The 19,575-nt window shown below is 34.8% G+C and overlaps 1 protein-coding gene across 1 annotated transcript in view; it reads left to right on the top strand.

Annotated features, from left to right (window-relative positions):
* The window catches only part of TLK1 (tousled like kinase 1), a 149,358-nt gene that overhangs the window by 66,635 nt on the left and 63,148 nt on the right, over positions 1 to 19,575 (top strand). The window contains exons 4-11 of the mRNA XM_023507552.1: positions 2,305 to 2,380; positions 4,642 to 4,688; positions 6,415 to 6,510; positions 8,018 to 8,107; positions 10,602 to 10,694; positions 14,673 to 14,783; positions 14,889 to 15,025; positions 18,502 to 18,690. Of these exons, the coding sequence (XP_023363320.1) occupies positions 2,305 to 2,380; positions 4,642 to 4,688; positions 6,415 to 6,510; positions 8,018 to 8,107; positions 10,602 to 10,694; positions 14,673 to 14,783; positions 14,889 to 15,025; positions 18,502 to 18,690 (839 nt within the window). The remainder of the gene's footprint in view (positions 1 to 2,304; positions 2,381 to 4,641; positions 4,689 to 6,414; positions 6,511 to 8,017; positions 8,108 to 10,601; positions 10,695 to 14,672; positions 14,784 to 14,888; positions 15,026 to 18,501; positions 18,691 to 19,575) is intronic.

Genomic DNA, 19,575 nt, shown 5'->3' with positions numbered 1-19,575 from the left:
CCCACCACAACGCCCAGCTATTTTTTGGGTTGCAGCCATCATTGTTGTTTGGTGGGCCTGGGCTGGATTCAAACCCACCACCTTAGGTGTATGTGGCTGGTGCCTTAGCCACTTGAGCCACAGGCGCTGAGCCTACACTTTGGTTTTCTAACTACAAAATATGGTTTCGAGTATATCTGTCCCAGAATTAATATAATACTTTGTGTGTATGTGTATTTTTGCTTATTTAAAAGTAGTGAAGATTTAAGATGGCATTCAAATGGGATCCTGCCATGCTGAGAAATTAGTATAATGTTAAACTATGCTGAAAAATTATGTTTTCTTGACATTAAATTTTACATAAAGTTAGGAAGGATATGAATAAATTATTATTTAGAGATCTTTTGTTTTAAGATAGATTTAGGGTTCTTTATACAACTGTGAATTTAGAGTTCTTATTTGGTTATTTTTAGTTCTAGGAATAGAAAAAATCGATTATTGTTTGAATTTGATAATTTTGACAGTGAAGCTCAACTGATGAACCATGTACCCTACATTACTGGTACATTAATCTCTCTCCCAAGTAACTGGCTTTAAAATCTCTGGTTTCTGAAATGAAAACATAGGACCAATTTGTTGGACATGTTATATTTTATTTACAGATAGTAAAATTTGAAATACTTTTGTATAGTTGGTTCATTTAGTCGGTGTATATGGGGTAGGGCATACACCATATCACACAGAGGAGAAGTAAAGAGCATGTGATTATGTTGGAATTATATTTAACTGAATTGGATTTGAATCTTCCTGCCACACTAGTATGTTAGCTTGAGTAAATTATTTAATAATCATTCATGCATTTTCAAGTAATATGTTAGTAATGGGATGGGAGGGTCAGATGGGAAGAAGATATATTACCTATCTTTAAAGAATTCAGAGACTGGTAACGTACAGTTCAACCTCTAAAGTTTGCTATCTTGTTGGCAGAATGGAGATCAGAGAACTTTAAATGCCCAAGGTGGTGATACTTAGAGGAAGAAAACATGCTCAATTAGAATTAGGTTATGTATTGTCATTCATCCTATTTAGTTATAGAAGTATTCAGAGACATAAAAATATTGATTGAATCCCTTCTTTGTTTGGGACCTTAAGAGATGTATTTTAAGTTAACTAATGTGATCAATTTATTTAGTTAAATATTCATGGAATTCCTTACTCTGACACTGGAAGTACTTAATTAGGCTTCTAGGACTTGAGGACCTGGTGCCATTGCCTTGTGCTTTTGGTCTTGGTTTTAATTTTTGACTAAGCAAGACATCAGTTTGTCGTAGTCTACAAGAATTAACTTGTATTAGGCTAATGAAAATTTTTACTGTTTGTTATAGGAACAAACCTGCAGTTTGGGACCAAAGCACCATCTAGAGCAGGAGTCTTCAAACTTTTTCTCTAAAGGACCAGATATTTTAGACTTTCTGGGCCATACTGACTGTTGCAGCTACTGCATTCTGCTGTTGTAATGTGAAAGCAGTTTAGATAGTTATAGATAGTACATAAATGAACAAATTTGGCTGGGTTCTTTATTATAGACAAGAAATTTGAATTTCTTATAATTCTCATATAACAAACTATTTTTTATATGCAATATTCGTTTTGTTTTAAATTGTAAAATTTCAGACATTTAAAAATGTAAAAGCTATGGGCAGGCGATACAAAACAGGTGACCAGACATCCAAACAGATTTGGCCCATCCCTCATCCCACATCTAGGGCTTAATCTATGAATTTGGTGTAATTGCTGTTGGATAATACTTGTTAGGCATTTGAGTGAATGTTCTTTTTTAGTAGGTATTGTGTGTGTATGTAGGGTTTGTATTCTACCCCCTTTTTCTCAGCAAAATTCTGTTTCATAGTAGTAGTAGAAAACTACTTTTGAGTGGTAGAAAACTAACAGGAGAAACTTAAGATGATGATGATGATGATGATCATGATCATGATGATGATGATTTGGACTGTATCCAGTTAGGGATATGAAGGACATCCTGTAAAGGAAATTACTCTCAGATTTCTTATCCACTTCAAGTCAAATTCTGAAAATGTAGAATTCCATGTAGTATGTACAGGCTCTTCTATAATTGGAATTTTTAAAATTTACATAATAGGAAATTTTATTTTTTAAATGAATTGTGTATAAATAACTATACATTTATCTTGTGGACACTGTTGTATACTATTTGACCTCAAAAAGAAAAATGATTTTTATGTTGACTGTACTGATTTTGTATATTAAAAATGTAATTTAAAAATCTGTTATCTTGCTTTTCCGTAGACACCAGAGAAGAAACAATCGGAATCATCTAGGGGAAGAAAGAGAAAAGCAGAAAACCAGAATGAAAGTAGTCAGGGTAAGCAAATAGTATTCTTTCAGAGCCCAGTGGACATTTACAATTAATTGTTCTGATTTTTAACCAATTAATATTCTAATTCTTAAATAATAATATGAAATGCAGTCTTTCTACACATACATGTAATTAGTATGTGATTACTGTTTTTAGGCATTTGGACATTTCTCTTAATTTTTTATTTGGGTCCTAGAAAGACTAACATGCCCAGATCTGGGGAAGCATCACTTCTCATTTTTCTTTCTTTATAGAAATTAAGGTATTGAAATGGCTTCTTGGTTTTAAATAAAACCTTTAAATCTCACTTTCAAAAACGTACCCAAACTTACTCCTCCCTTTTATTTAAAAAAAAAAAAAGCTATGTAAAAATAATCAAGAGAGACTAATGAAATTACCATCTTCTTTTCATACCTGTTTTTTATTCTTAACATACCTACCTTTTGTGATATGAGCTAATAAGATTATATTCATTAGACTATAAAATCTCTCATAATGTCTCAACAAAATAATAGTACTCTAATTTGGGCACTCAAAATGAAAGACAATAAGTTGGCCTATTAAAGCATGTATGTGTATATTGATGATTTGATATACGGTATGTCCATAAAGTTTGTGTATAATTTTAAAATTTAAACTTAGTTTAAATGGCACACAGACATTATGGACACAATGTTATTCAGTATATGTTGGAGTCAGTCTTTAGTGGTAAGATCTAGGGCCATGCTTACTGGTGTTTATATGGCACTGGAATCAAGGGATATATTTGCAGCAGTTGTCTTTGTGAAGAGTCATTTCATTTCTTTTTCTCTAAATACATAGTACTTTGTCTCTCCATTTGCTTGGAGCTCCTTTTTGTTTCTAATCTGGTTTCCCCAAAGTTGTGGATAGTGTATTTGTAGCTTTATTTATTGTAAAGATATATTAATTGCTGTAGTTTCAACTACAGATAAACTTGAAAACAAGCCCACACATAGGATGGGGTTTCTGGATTGGTTGATCCAACCTGTTTTAAGGACTCATTTTTTTTTTGTTTGTTTGTTTGTTAGTGGTCTGCTATCCACAGCATTGTCTGATCATCTTCTGCTTTTAGATGTTTACCTAAATTGGGCTTATACTCTTTTCAGCTTCCTTGCTTAAATTCTTTTGGAGAGGGACTGGCTTTCTGTGTCTCCCCCACCCCTTTTCTTCTTTGGATTAAGTTTCTTTAAGCCCAAAGCAAACCTTTCCTATCATCTATGGTCCAGATTGGGTCATGTGTCCATTCCAAAGCCAGTTATGGTCCAGTAGAGGTACTATTGCCCTTACAAAAATCAGGCCCATCTTTGAAATTCAAAATGGGTTTAAAGTTCCTTAAAAATACAGGGTTAGTGGAGGAGGGATAATACCTGAACAAAATTGGATTTCTAATAAGAAGGAGAGAATGGGAACTCAGAATGGAGGCTCTGTATAGGAGACAGCTTGCTCTGAAAACACAGGTGCTATATGGGGAGAGGGTGTTAACACTATGAAATTTGGGTTTAATTAGGGGAAAAGAATTGAGGATATAATTTCTGGCAATAAAAAAAAATCTCTGTCTTCATTAGAAGATACTATGTCTTCAGAATCTGCAGAGAAATTATTATAGACAAAAGTTCCTTTGGTATAAAACCTTTGTAGTCCTTTCTGATCTTTAAATCTGTATAAAACCATTCTTCAAAATTTTTAGGTAGCATTTATACTCCTGAGTATTTGTTTGTTCTTTTTTTAATTTAGTCCTGAATATATGTTTGGTCTTTTAAAAAATCTCCCTACCTTGTTCCAAGAAGAAATTTAAAGTTATTGAACCTTTAAATACATTGTTTATTTATCTCAGTAGTGCCTGGCACATAGTAACTACTTCAGAAATATTTGTTGATAAAAATAAATGTAAGCATGAATGTAAGTCAATAAGGAATTGATAAATTACATGTCTATATTATGCAAAGCTTTTGACTCCTAACATTATTTATTTTTCTATTATAACTTGAAGAAGTCATGTATTCTGTGTAGGTAGTTTTAATCAAAGATGCTTGCCTCTCCCTCAAAAATTGTTTCTACTCACTGTATTTTCTTAGCAAGTTGGTAATTCAGTACCAACTGAACTCTGGACTCTGTATCAGAGTCCATCTATTGAAATGTTATTTGAGTTTTGGATTTCTGAAATTTGTATCTGATCTTCAGAGGATTCTAAATTTTTTTTTAATCCTATCATTGCCCTACTAATGTATATGTTTTTTATATTTTAGGAAAAAGTATTGGAGGACGTGGCCACAAAATTAGTGACTATTTTGAAGTAAGTTCATTGAAAATTATCTCTAGTTCCTAATTCAGTGTAATTCTGCTGTGAGCTACAAATAATTACTTTGAAGCACAAGGTTAACTTTTGATTATCTGCTTGATTAGAGCAGAGCTTTAGTACTATGTAGTATTCTTTTTTCCTGGGAACGTTAAAATTTATATTACAGTGACACATCATAATCTTAAAAGTACTTCCTCACATATTTGCTTATAACAACTTAAGATAAGCAAAGTGAAACTGGGTACCATAAATGTGAATTAGACTACCTAATGTCAGGTTCTAAATGGAAGAGTAAAGCGTGGAAGTTAAGTCTACCCATTCTCCAGTTCACAATTCTTACTGTCAAAGTGGTCTTTATCACATCTCAGCAACATTTGAATCCTATGGATGGGGAGTAGATAATTGATAGAGATGTGAATCTCAGAGTCCCTGAAAACAATAAAGAGTGATAAATTTAGATTTTTACCCAAGAATAACATTCTGGAATGTTTTCTTGCTTCTACATAGAAACACCTTTGGCTACCAGTTTTCCATTAGGAAGCATTAATGTGATTATTAAAACAACAAACATAATCTACTCAATTGAAAAAAATACTTATATTTACTTGAGATTAAAACCAGAATTGGCCGATTAGCAAAAGATCCGAATTTTTAAATAATTTGTTAAGTCCTCCATTGCTTGTTTTCTTGGGTAAAGTTTTTTCTAAGGTAAAATCGTTGCTGGCTACCTGATGGTCTTTAGTTGGGGTCATTCGTTAATATCATTAAGAACCTTTGCCAAGGGCAGTGCCTGTGACTCAAGGAGTAGGGTGCCAGCCCCATATACCAGGGCTAGCAGGTTCAAACCCAGCTCCAGCCAAAAAAAAACCTTTGCCAAAGATAGGATCACTTTGAATAAACAAATATCTCTTGAATGCCTACTCTGTGCCAGGTGTTATGATAGGCACTCTGTAGGTAAAATAATGAGGCAAAATCTTTAGGTTACCAGAACTTTTTACATGAACACGTCAGAAAGACATCTTTGCTGCTCATGTCAAAGTTAAACAAAAAATGAAGTAGACAGTAAACTATACCCCAGAGGAAGTCAGTAGCAGCAAATGGTTTTCTTTTCCCATCCTTAGTAAGAACATGAGATAAGAGGAAAGATAGCTATGGAACAGATTTGTTGGCTTCTTTATGCATCTAAATTATACATTTTAGAAGAAATAATTGATTTTTTAAAGATTTTTGTCCTTTTAAGGAAAAGAGAATTCATTCTATATCTCTTTCATATAATGCCATGAACCTTCAGATCTTAAGAAAGATGAGTCATTTAAGATAGTTGATTATATTCATTAAGATCTTTGTGTAAACATTTGTATGTGTTTTGGGATTAGGGACCATATTGGCTCAAGAAATGTGTATAGGGGAACTGCTAAGATTTAGGAGAAAAACAAAGTTCAGTTTGGGGAATTTGTCTTTGAGTCGCCGTAATAACAAATTATAGTCAGAACGTAGTATAGTAAAGACCTTTATAAAATATAGCTTCATCATGTTCTTGTTATGAGTACTCTGTTATTAGTCTTTTAAGGCTTGTCTATAATTGAACTTAGTTTTGCTTTTTCTGGAACCATTTAAATGACTATTTGATTTAATTTAAAATAAGATAATTCTTAATGCCATGTCTAATATAACAAGTATCTAAGCTGCTTTAATAAGTAATGGTGTTTCCTTTTTCTAGTACCAGGGTGGAAATGGCTCAAGTCCAGTAAGAGGCATACCTCCTGCAATCCGTTCTCCTCAAAATTCACATTCACATTCCACTCCTTCCTCATCTGTAAGTTTTTATCTTTCAAGTTGTTCATGTGCATTCTTTGTCTGGGAGGTTATGTACATTGGATAACTTTTATGATTTGTTGTTTCATTGAGAATTGCTACACAGTGTTTTTCTTTAAAAAAATCTTTTTGTAAGGTGAGTTGAATCTTTGGGTTTTTTTGTTTGTTTGTTTTTGGCTGGTGCTGGGTTTGAACCCATCACCTCCAGTATATGGGGCCAGTGCCCTACTCCCTTGAGCCACAGGTGCCACCCAAGTTGAATCCTTTTTAATTTGATGTTGTTAGAACTTTATTTCTGAAAGTGAGCTTCTTAAAGGTTTCTTGAATTAATTATATTTAATAATTACTATTTTTGTAAAAGAACGCTGTGGAGTCTGTGGGACTGACATGAATACTTTTGTATCTGTCCTGCTTCAATTGTTGGTTCCTAATTTCTAACTTTCTAATCAGTTAAATTTCTTAACCATTAAAATAAAATAATTTTTTTGTCTAGGAATCCTTAAGAAAAAAGGCAGACTGTGTAGTTCAGCATAGTAGAAGAATCTTGGACTACAAATTATCTTATTCCTTTTTGGTTTATTTCTAACATTTTAAGATCTTTTATATGTATTGTTCTGCATATTGGATTCCTTTTTGGTTTACTTTCCTTGTGTGCAAGTTCAGTGTTTAACCAGAAAAACAATACTGCTTTTTAGTAACTTACAGGTAAAAGTTTTAAAAATGAGTCACACTTCTTCAAGTGGCTTGTTTTCATTTCTTTTGTTCCCTTCTAGTCCTTATTTGTAGGACACATTTGATGATTTCTTACCCATTTTGTACCTTCAGGCACATCACATTGCCATGTTCAAAGTAAGGCATAAGATAAGAACAATAACTTGATAAAGAGTTGTAGGAATAACATTGATACAGTGTTGTAATCTGCTTATGATGAGTTTATCTTTAAGCTAGTGACCGAATAAACCATGAAACTTACCAGCAAATTGATATTAAACTATGTGTGGATTTGCATTATTGTCCCTAGTACTAAGATTCTGTATTAATGTTTTTTTATTTTTACTTCTTGAACTATCATAATTTTTTTTTTCTTTGCAGTTTTTGGCTAGGGCCGGGTTTGAACCTGCCACCTCCAGTACATGGAGCCGGTGCCCTACTTCTTGAGCTACAAGCGCTGCCCTCATAATTGGTTTTTAATATTTTTGTTTTAGAATAGTTTATCCTTGTTTTGCTTAATAGTGTGAAAGCTTTTAAGATTTCTTCCATGGCACTAGAATATAAGCTCCACGAGGAACGGGGAATATATGGGTGTATCTCCCTCTAGGCCGTAGGTAGAAGATATTCAGTGAATGCTTGTAGGGTAAATGGTGATTAAAAGCTTTGAAAAGTCAATTATGTTTCAGTTCAGGTATTATCCTGAGAGAAACAACTTAAGAAACATTAAGTAATTGTTGCTAAATAGAAGCCTACTTCTTTTTTCTTTCTACTGTAAGAATTCTAATATGTTCTTTTAGGTTCGACCGAATAGCCCTTCTCCTACTGCATTAGCTTTTGGGGACCACCCTATTGTACAACCAAAGCAGTTATCCTTTAAAATTACTCAGGTAAATAATACTTAAATTTTTTTTCTGTGAGTTCTCAGAAACCACTGACCAACCTTGTACTAAGAACTAAAATGTATATTGTTTGTTTTATACAAATTATACATCAAAAAAGAAAAACAATTTGCAGGGAGGGTTGAAAAATTTAAACACTCAATTTACTGTCAGCTTGTCTTTTGTTACACACTGGCAAATATTTAGATGTTTTAAGCAAGTCAAATAACATCCAGGTATATATATATAATTGAAGCCTTTGTTAAGACTGTTACATTTGCGATAAGAGGACATTAAAGTAATTCATTTGAGTGCCTATATTTATGAGAGTGTGTATGTATGCTACAAATTAGATAATATGAAAATTAAATTTGAGTATCTTTTATCCTTAGTTGCTTTCATGAATTTAATTGTTTACATGTGGCAGTTTCTGGATGACTCTTTTCTCTGACTGAGGACTGAGAGAGTAGATCTTTTGCCTGACTGCCTCAACTTGCCAGTGTATTTTCATTAGACTTTATTTTTGGGGTTACGTCCAAACTGTTATGCATGTATCAGAACCTCTGGATAATCTTGTGTCTAGGATTACAGAGTCCCTGAGCAGCTTATGAAAGGTTTTGCTACATGAGATGTTGGTCAGAGGACAAACAATTTCTGTTAGAGAAGGAGTAGTGGTAAGGGATCTATTGTACATTTTGGTGACTACAGTTAATAATGTTATGTATACAGTAGAACCTCCATATTTGGCCATCTACCTACATTCACCTCCTTAAGTTGGCCTGATTTTCATGGACTGGACATGCACCACGTCCAATACAGTAGGCCTAGTTTCTTATGTTGACCACCTCTTACATTGACTGGTTTGTTACAGTCCCTTAGGTGCTCAGCTTACAGAGATTTTACTGTATATGAAAATTGCTAAGAGTAGATTTTAAGTGTTCACGCCACAAAAAATGATAGGTAGGTATTAAATAGCTTGATTTAGCCATTCCACAGTGTGTATATGTATAAAAACATCATATTATACACCATAAATATATACAGTTTTTACTTATCAGTTTAAAAAATAGTTTAGACCGGGCACAGTGGCTCACACCTATAATCTTAGCACTGTGGGAGACTGAGGTAAGCAGATTGCTTGATCTCTGTAATTTTAAGACCAGCCTGAGCAAGGACATGTCCCCATCTCTACTAAAAATAGAAAACATTAGCCGGTATTGTAGCTCGTGCTTAGAGTCCCAGCTACATGGAAGGCTGAGGCAGGAGGATTGCTCATACTCAGTAGTTTGAGTCTACTGTGAGCTAAGCTGAAGCCAGGGCACTCTAGCCTGGGCAACAGAGTGGGACTCTGTCTGAAAAAAAAAGTTGTTATTAAAGGCTTAGCAAAGTTTAAAGGTCAACCAGAGTGATAATATAGCACAGAGCAGTGGACATATTGAATTTTAGTGAGAAACAGCCATACTCTAAATAATTAACCTTTTAAAATATTTCTTGGTAAGTTCATATCGTTTATACTTTTTCTTTTTTTTTTGTAGAGACAGAGTCTCACTTTATTGCCCTCGGTAGAGTACTGTGGTGTCACAGCTCACAGCAACTCTAATTCCTGGGCTTAAACAATTCTCTTGCCTCAGCCTCCCAAGTAGTTGGGGCTACAGGCACCCGCCACAATGCCCGGCTATTTTTTTGTTGCAGTTTGGCTGGTGCTGGGTTTGAACCCGCCACCCTTGGTATATGGAGCCTGCGTATACTTTTAAAATATGCTTTTAAGGGTGGTGCCTGTGGCTTAGTAGGTAGGGCGCCAGCCCCATATACCAAGGGTGGTGGGCTCAAACCCGGCCCCAGCCAAACTGCAACAACAAAACAAAAATAGCCAGGCGTTGGGGCAGGCACCTGTAGTTCCATGACTTGGGAGGCTGAGGCTAGAGTAAGGAGGAGTTGGATGTTGCTGTGACCTGTGGCACAGCACTTTGATGCCACAGCACTTTACCGAGGGCAATAAAGTGAAACTCTGTCTCTAAATAAATATAAAAAAAAAATAATAATATGATTTTAGGCACAGCACCTGTAGCTCAAGTAGCTAAGGCACCAACCACATAACACCAGAGCTGATGGGTTCATATCCAGCCCGGGCCTGCCAAACAACAGTGGCAACTACAACCAAAAAATAACCGGGTGTTTGTAGGCGTCGGTAGTCCCAGCTACTTGGGAGGCTGCGGCAAGAGAATCGCTTAAGCCCAGGAGTTGAAGGTTGCTGTGAGGTGTGATGCCATAGCACTCTACCCAGGGTGACAGCTTGAGGCTCTGTCTCAAAAAAATAAATAAATAAAATAAAATATAATTTTAAAATATACATTTAAAATCACACTAAGCTTTTTGGAATACTCTTTACATATACACACAAGTGTATATATTATTCTTCTTGAAGTCTGGGTAAAATCCAGTTTTTTGTTTGTGTGCAACAGCATTTCTAATAGAGATAATAAAATAACTTTCTTTCGTTTAGACTGATCTCACAATGCTGAAATTAGCAGCATTAGAAAGTAATAAAAACCAGGATCTGGAAAAGAAGGAAGGTCGTATAGATGATTTGCTCAGGGTAAGTAATGATTTATGGATGGAAAAATTTTGAATAAATTATTTGTCAACAGTGAAACCACTGAAAACATTAGCATTGTGAAAACTTCTATAGCTGGAAAATAATAAGTTTTTTTCTTGTAGTATAAGTACGTTATTGAAAATACCAACTTGAAAGTGAAAATATTTTATTAGATCTTTAAATGTAAATGTAGAAACAGTTGGAAAAACTAGAAGTTTATAAAATTTATTTTTATATGACCAAGTACCATAGACAGCAGTTTTATCTTTTAACACATTGATGGCCACACTAGAAAAAAATTTTCCCCTTGGGGCCAGGGTGTTTTATTGGTCAAGCACATAAACTGCTGTGTGAGTTGTATTTAACTCAATGCTAGTTTTGAACCCAGGGCTTTGTGAAGCATATATAACTCACACTTCCTTTGACCTATCTTGAACTAAGAAAACACTGTGGCCCCAAGGAGAAAATATTTTTTTCTGGTGTGGTAGTCAGTATTCAAGAGACAGTTGAGTTAATACTATATGCTTTCATGAGGCCTTGGGGCTCAAAACTAGCTTAAGTTAAATACATCTCACGTGTCAGTTAATGTGTTAAAAGTTAAATGATTTTGTTACATATATGGCATTTAGTACTATAAAGGATGAAGTAACTGCTGTGATTGCATGAGATTTTTAATGGAAACTTCATTAAAAAATATATCCAGAAGTGTGCTTATAAATGAGAGTGAGGTTTAAAGCGATAGTTCTTACCCCTTGTTGCTTCTTAGAATTCCCAGATGGAAAGAGTGGATGTGCTAATGCCTGAACTCTAACGTGGGGGAGTTCTGATCTAGTTGATTCGTGTGAGTTTGGGGGATTGGTAATTTTAAAAACTCCTAATGATTCTAATTTAAGGCAGTATTGAGAATCACTTATGTAGATAGTCAGTAAAACCAACATCTGTGATCCAGTGTATCTTTTCTGATCTCATTTTGTTGACTCTTTCAGATCGCTTTTATCTTTAACCAATATTCTAAATACTGAATTTGTCATTTCTTAATGTTTCTATATGGTTGTATTAATTATGTTCATATATTCTTAACAGTATATTATTTTAGATTGTTTCTGAACTTAAGTGAAATTATCCTTATGGACCCTTTCGCCCTGCTTGTTTTTACTGAGCATTTTATGTGGAAGAGTCATCACATTGATGTAAATAACTGTAGTTTGGCTGGGCGCAGTGTCTCATGCCTGTAATCCCAATACTTGGGATGCCAAGGCAGGTGCTTGCTTGAGCGCACAGGATTGAGACCAACCTGAGCCAGAGCAAGACCCTGTCTCTAAAAAATAGCCGGGCGTTGTGGCAGGTGCTTGTCATCGCACCTACTTGGGAGACTGAGGCAAGAGAATTGCTTAAGCCCAAGAGTTTGAGGTTGCTATAAGCTGTGGTACCAAAAGAAGACTCTTATCTCAAAAACAAACAAACAAAATAACTATAGTTTGTCCACTTGACTGCTAAGTAGTAAGACGGTCTATGAATGTAAGAATATTCTTATACATGACTTCTAGGACAAAAGTACAATACTTGCTCTATGGTACATGCTTAGGGAAAACAGGGCCATAGTACAGGGCATGCACATCTTTCGCTTTACTAGTACCAAATTTTTCTCAAGTGTTTGGATGAGCGGTGAGCCAGAAAAAAAGTCCTATTGCTCATTGTCTTTGCCGGGGCTTGGTAGAATAACATTCTCTTAAAAAAATTTACTTTTGGCTGATCTAATGGATATAACAGTGCCTTGTGGTTTTATTATGAATTCTTTTTTTACTAATTGGTTGTGACTATATTTTAAAATATTTATTAACTATTTGTGTTTCTTTCATGAAATAACTTTGTTTGTTGCCCATTTTGCTTATTGGATTGTCTTTTTCTTACCAGTGCCGTCATTTGTTTGGTCATATATGTTATTTATTCCCAGTTTGTGAGTTGTCTTTCATTTCTTCATGCTGTCTTTTGATGATTAAATACAGTTTTAATTTTTACATGATTAAATATATATTTTTATTTATGCAGTAGAACCTCTGTAAGTTGACCACCTAAGGTACTGTAACAAACTTGTCAATATACAGAGGTTATCAATGTAAGGAGCTAGGCCTGCTGTACTGATATGGACATGGGTGCATGTCCAGTCTATGAAAATTAGGTCAACTGAGGCCCAATGCGGTGGCTTATGCCTGTAATCTTAGCACTCTGGGAGGCCGAGGTAGTTGGATTGCCTGAGCTCACAGGTTTGAGACTGGCCTGAGCAAGTGTGAGACCCCATCTCTTAAAAAATATATATATAGCTGGGCATTGTGGCAGGCACCTGTAGTCCCAGCTACTCGGGAAGCTGAGACAAGAGAATCGCTTGAGCTCAAGAGTTTGAGGTTGCTGTGAGTTGTGATGCTACAGCACTCTACTGAGGACACAATGTGAGGTTCTGTTTCCACAAAATAAATATATTAGGTCAACTGAAGGAAGTGGTCAACTATGGAGGTTTTACTGTAGTTTGTTTTGCTTATATTAAATTATTAGCAAAGATATATCAAAAGAATTAATGTTTTAAGTCTTAAGATTTGTAAATATGTTCTGTATTCTTGTTTGAAAGTTTTGTAGTCTGGCTGTTAATCTCACTGGAATTGGTTTTGGGTTCTGGCGTTAAGTAGGATTTCATTTTAATTTCTTTACAGAGGTAACCAGTTGTTCAGCCTTAATTAAAAATTCATTCTTAACACGTCAACTTCATCATAAAATCTTGTTTTCATTTACAAGGATCTATTTATGTGTTCTATTGTCCTATTTGTGTTTCTCTCCACAGGTATTGTAGTATCTTTTCATCATTTAGTGATTGCCTTTGGTTGTTCGTTAGTAGCAGAAAACATAAATAGCAGTACTTTAAATAAGATAAAAGTTTATTTTTCAAGAGAAGAGACATGGGCAGCCCAAGTATGATTGTTCCACAGTATCATGCATGACCTTGGTTCCTTCATTTTTCCTATGTCCTTATTGTAGTCCATGGCTTCCATCTTCAAGGTCACATCAAGGTTCCTTATACCTGTTATAGTCACAATTATGAAGTCTGTGTGCTAAGCAGAAGACAGGATGAGGAAGGGAAGAACAAAAAGCACAATTCTGTGTGTAGCCTTCTTCGGTATTCCACTGAACAACTTCTGCTTATATCTCACTGATGATGTTTAGTTTCAAGGGAAGTTAGAAAATGTAGTCTTTTAGTTGGGCACGTATCAGTCCAGGGTAAAGCAGTGCATTTCCATTAAGGAAGAAGAGGATTTGGGTGATCATAAATGTGGTAGCCTTATATTAAGTTGTGATAGTTGAACAAATATGCTTGCCTTCATTTTTGTTTATTTTTGGCCCTTTGTAGTCCTAGAGAAGTTTTGTAGTCAGTTTTCCAAGCTATACACATACATACTATACACATACACTTTGGGGTTTTGTTTGAATTGCACCTAATGTTGAGAGTATGTTGATGCAGAAATCTGTTTCCTTCCTTGGAAAATAATTTTATTACATATATAATTTTAGATTGATAGTTCCACTGTGGAGATGGTAATGCCCTTGTCTTTTGGCTTCTCCTATGATTGCCCTAGACATGTAATTCTCAAATCATAATCCCAGACCACAGATGTCAGTGTTACTGGAGAACTTGTTAGAAATGGAAATTTTCTGATAGCTTACGTAGCTTAGCCAAAGTTATTGTATCTTAAGTGTGGATTTGAATGTGTGGAGCATAGATAACAAATTCCATGTATTTTCCACTGTGGAGTTAAGTAAAGTTCAACAGTATTATCCCATGGTAAGAAAGGCTTTTTATTTTTGGTATCATACTCAGATATTTAGTATCATTCATCTTATCTGTTCATCATTTATCAAAACATTGAAATACTTCTAAGGTTTTCATATATATAAATTCTAGACACTTTGCATTTTCTACTTATGTTGTAGGCTAACTGTGATCTCAGACGGCAGATAGATGAACAACAAAAATTACTTGAAAAATACAAAGAACGATTAAATAAGTGTATATCAATGAGCAAGAAACTTCTTATTGAAAAGGTAAGTTAAAACTTTAGTAGGTTTTCCATTCCTCTTTACAAGCTTCCTTTGCCCCATTTAAAATTTAAATGAATACAATTGATTTTTTTCCCTCCTTTTTTCCAGAGTACACAAGAAAAACTGTCAAGCCGAGAGAAGAGTATGCAAGATAGATTACGCCTGGGGCACTTCACAACAGTTAGACATGGAGCTTCATTTACTGAACAGTGGACAGATGGTTTTGCATTTCAGAATCTTGTGAAGTTAGTCATTTCTTACATTTTAAAAAATTTAATAGTCATTTGGGTTTTCATTACTTTAAAAGATTATAGATTTGGAATTAATGTTCTGTATCTCCTCACTACTCTTTGAAATCATAGAATTTAGTATACATTTGAAAGGAATATAAAACAGGGATATTATAATGTTAGCTATAGCTTCTTGATTAATTAGCCTTCACCTATATAGGATAATATATTATTCTAAATCAGACTTTCCAAAATATAAACTGAATCTTCATCTTTATAGATCATATTCTGGGAGAGAGTTGTTAAAAATTTAATTTCATCGAAAGGTGTCTGTGTGACACCTTTTGAGAGAGGTGAGAGAGGATGAGAGAGAGCTACTGGATTTTTACTACTTAGTATTTTTTCTCATTCCCTAATCTTTAAATGTTAATATTTAACCCTTGCCTGCTATCTCTTCTTAAGGAAAAGAACTTTTCTCTTTTGCCTCATAGACAGTAAACCATAAGTCAGTTGAACTGAATATGTGGCTTTAGCATTTCTTTTTTTTTTGAGACAAGAGTCTCACTGTGTCACCCTGGGTAGAGTGCTGTAGCGTCACAGCTCACAGCAACCTCTAACTCTTGGGCTTAAGTGATTCTCTTGCCTCAGCCTCCCAAGTAGCTGGGACTACAGGCACTCAGCTATTAGGCTTTAGCATTTCTAAGGTAAACTTTAAAGCAAAGAAGTCATTGTTACCATATTTTCTTGACTTCATGTGGTAGTAGGTAAAGATTGGCTAACTATTTATGTGTTAAGAAGGCAGGACCTATGCTGTTCCTTTTCTTTGCTGGACGATTTGTAAAAAGCTGAAAATCAGGAATAGTGGCGGCATCTACATTAGCAGATGTCAATCCAGTTATTTGAAGTAGAGTAAGGTGACCAGATTTTAACATTGGTAAAGTGCATTGACGGGGGGGGGGGGGCTGACAACAATGCAAACTTTGATAAGCAGTTCTCGATAATCTCTTCTCAACAATTATTTGTTATTATTACAGTTTAACATTATAAAATTAACAAAAATAATATAAAACTCATATCCTGGGGGAAATAGCCACATGGCAGCTGAAAACCGTATATTCCCTTACTATTTTCCCACCCGTTTGTGCATTCTTTCCAAAAATCGGGACTTTTTTAAAACACTGTGGGACAAATTGTTAAAAATGGGGACTGTCCTGCCAAAAGCGGGACATCTGGTCACCCTAAAGTAAAGGCAAAGCTTATTTCATGTGGTATAACATTAACATTGCTGTTCCAACTCGGGTTCCCAGGACTTGCAATAAAATGGGCTTCTCTCTTTCTCTCTCAGCAGATTTATTTGGGTTTTGTTCAACACAGCTATGCTAAGTGTTAGGTACACCACAATGAATGACAGTGTCCTTGTGCTGGTAGGGAGTTTGGATTTTAGTTCTGCAAATATGAGACCTATTCAAGGTTTATACATTTAGGGTATATAAACTCTAAATGAACAGAACTGAGTTGTAGAATAGTTATGATGATAATGTGGAAATAGTACTGGAAAGCAGGTAAATTGTTGACGGCTAAGATGGAGGGGTTTCCAGATGAAAGGTGATTAAAGCTCTAGCTAAAATACAGACAGAAAAGCGGAGAGCAAGAGAAGATTTGAGATAGAATCCACATTTTTGAGTGTTTTATGAATAGGAACCTCTGCTACTAAACCCAGACCTGCAGTTGTCCTGCAATGAATAAAAGAGGGTTACATGATTAATATGCATGACCTAAAATATAAATTCTGCCAGTAGTTACAGTTGCTCCACTGAGCTGTTAGAAAAGAACAAAATTATTCGCTTATCTCTACTGTCACTGATAAGCATTTATTGGGGACCTACTGTGTATTGTTACATATACATATATTATAATCAGTGATATAACCCGAAGTGGTTAGAGGACAAAAAGAGAAAGGAATAAATAAAAATTAATATTAATCATCATCTCAACTATATGGTCATTCATGAATAATTAGGTATTTGCAACATATCTATTCCAGAAATTCTTTACTTTCCATTAGGATTCTAATCATCAAGGTTATTACTGCTTTTTTTTTTTAAAGCCTTAAAATTTACTTTTAAAAAAATAATTGAAATTATTTATTCCCACTTGCAAATGAAAGCTAAAGTCTTGTTGTTACTTTATGTCTCTATCCTTTTACTCTTCTATTTAGATTGTTCTTGTTTGTCTTCACTCTTAACCTTACTCTGCTGCTCCCTCACTAGAAACCTAGGGAAAGGAATATATGTAAGGCTGATTCTTTATCAGCAGAGTAGGAGCTCTATAATTCTGGTTTAAATGGTGTTGAGAGGAGGGAGAAGAGATGAAAGAATGAAACTTTTGACTTGCTTTAAATCTAAATTTAACCACATGGGATTTTAAAGTTTTTTCTTGGCATGGTAAGATGACCTAAAAGGGAACATGGTTACTATTAGAACAAGCTTAAAGTGTTCTACAACAGGTTAATTTTAAAAAGCTTCACTGGGCTCGGCGCCTATGGCTCAACCGGCTAAGGCGCCAGCCACGTACACCTAAGGTGGCGGGTTCGAATCCCCAGCCCGGACCCGCCAAACAACAATGACGGCTGCAACCAAAAAATAGCCGGGCGTTGTGGCGGGCGCCTGTGGTCCCAGCTACTTGGGAGGCGAAGGCAGGAGACTCGCTTGAGCCCAGGAGTTGGAGGTTGCTGTGAGCTGTAATGCCATGGCACTCTGCCCAGGGGGACAGCTTGAGGCTCTGTCTCAAAAAAAAAAATAAAAATAAAAAATAAAAAGCTTCACTGTAATCTATTTAATACCCTGGTCAAACTGCTAAAATCTTCGATCTATATTTTAATAGTAGACATGATGCCTATTATTAGTTTTTAGTGTAAGTGCACTATTTGCAAAGTTGTTTTTGCTTCTTGAAGGGGAAGCATTAATTTTATTTATATTAATTGCTCATTCTTGAAAGCAGAGTAAATGTTCTTGCTGTTTTCTTGTTTCCTTTCCTTAAATTGTCAAAATTCTCCCCCCCCATATGAATTTTTTATATTAAGGCCAATTTTGGTTTCATTTCAAAATAACTGTTTTGTTTTATTCCTAAAATATCTTTTTAGCAGAGATAAATTTAGACAATAATATTTTTCGTACTAAATGCATATTTGCCTGTTCTAAGCTGGTCTGCAAATCCTAAGTGATGAGATACATGTATAAAATATATCCCATACTTTGTTACTTTCTTTGTTTTTTTTAAGCTCATTCTTTTATTTCATTTAACAACTATTTATTGAGTACCTAAAATGGATACAATGGGATAAAATAGATAATGATTTCTGTAAGTTGGTTAACAAGAGTAGTATCAAAAGGTTATAATTCACATGATTTTTATGTTTTTAAATAATTTTTTTTCCTGTTTTAATTGTGAAAGGTAATGGAAAGTTAATGTTTTTATTTATTTTTACACAGGCAACAAGAATGGGTGAATCAGCAAAGAGAAGATATTGAAAGGCAAAGGAAACTTCTAGCCAAACGCAAACCTCCCACAGCTAATAATTCTCAGGCACCCTCTACCAATTCTGAACCAAAACAAAGGAAAAACAAAGCAGTCAACGGAGCAGAAAATGATCCCTTTGTTAGACCAAACTTACCACAACTGTAAGCCTCTGTTTAAATTTTCCATTCTAAAAATTGGTGCCAGTGAGCATGAATGTTAGTAGTAGATTTTATTTACAACTAAATAAATAGCAAAAAAATATTTAATAGCCAGAAAGGAAGGCAGTATTGAAAATTTAGTTCTAAATTAGTAAGTCCCAAATACTTGGGAATTCTCTTTTATAACAGACTTAGGTAGCTAAGAGGAGACTGGACTTCACTTTTCTTCTACATTTAAATCAGTCAAAGAGCCATTTTAAGTTTTGTATTATTCCATTGCAGTGTTCTCATTAATGTCCCTTTTTCTGAGAACATGTTAATTTAAGTGTATTGCAACTGCCATTTATAAACTTCTTAAACTATGAAAGCAATTCATTGGTGAGTGTATGGGTATTTTCCCCTTTCTGTTTTTCTTTGCTTCTTAAATTTTCTGTGCCAAAGAGAATAATAAAGTAATACAGACCGTAATCCCATCCCACAGAGAACACCACTGTTGAAATTTTGGTGTATAGATGATTTGGAACTTACATAATTTTTCTGTTCTAGAAGAACTTACATAAACTTATGGAGCAGAAACTATATACACTCTAAGGTGTATAGAGGTATTCTTTTCTCCTCTGTTGAAAGATACTCTTTCATTCATGCTTTGCATTCCATCCCCTGTTACAACGGGGACCTCTTCTGTTGATACCTCCTTTGCTCTCTAGTAGTTTCTTCCTTTCAGAAAACATAGGTAAGCAAAAACAAAAACTTGCACTCAATTACAAATCCCTATAGTTTCTATATTCTCTTTATCCTTTTCATAACTAGGTGTCTTGACAGAGTTGCCTGTGCTCACAGTCTCTTTTGCCTTCCCCTCTAATCTCCCCTTTCTTAATTGAAATTGTT

Source organism: Otolemur garnettii, unplaced genomic scaffold, assembly GCF_000181295.1.
Source record: "Otolemur garnettii isolate 467f Iridium unplaced genomic scaffold, OtoGar3 scaffold00187, whole genome shotgun sequence".
Classification (NCBI taxonomy): Eukaryota; Metazoa; Chordata; class Mammalia; order Primates; family Galagidae; genus Otolemur; species Otolemur garnettii.
Note: the sequence above shows the minus strand (reverse complement) of the source record. Positions and strands in the feature narration are given on the sequence as shown.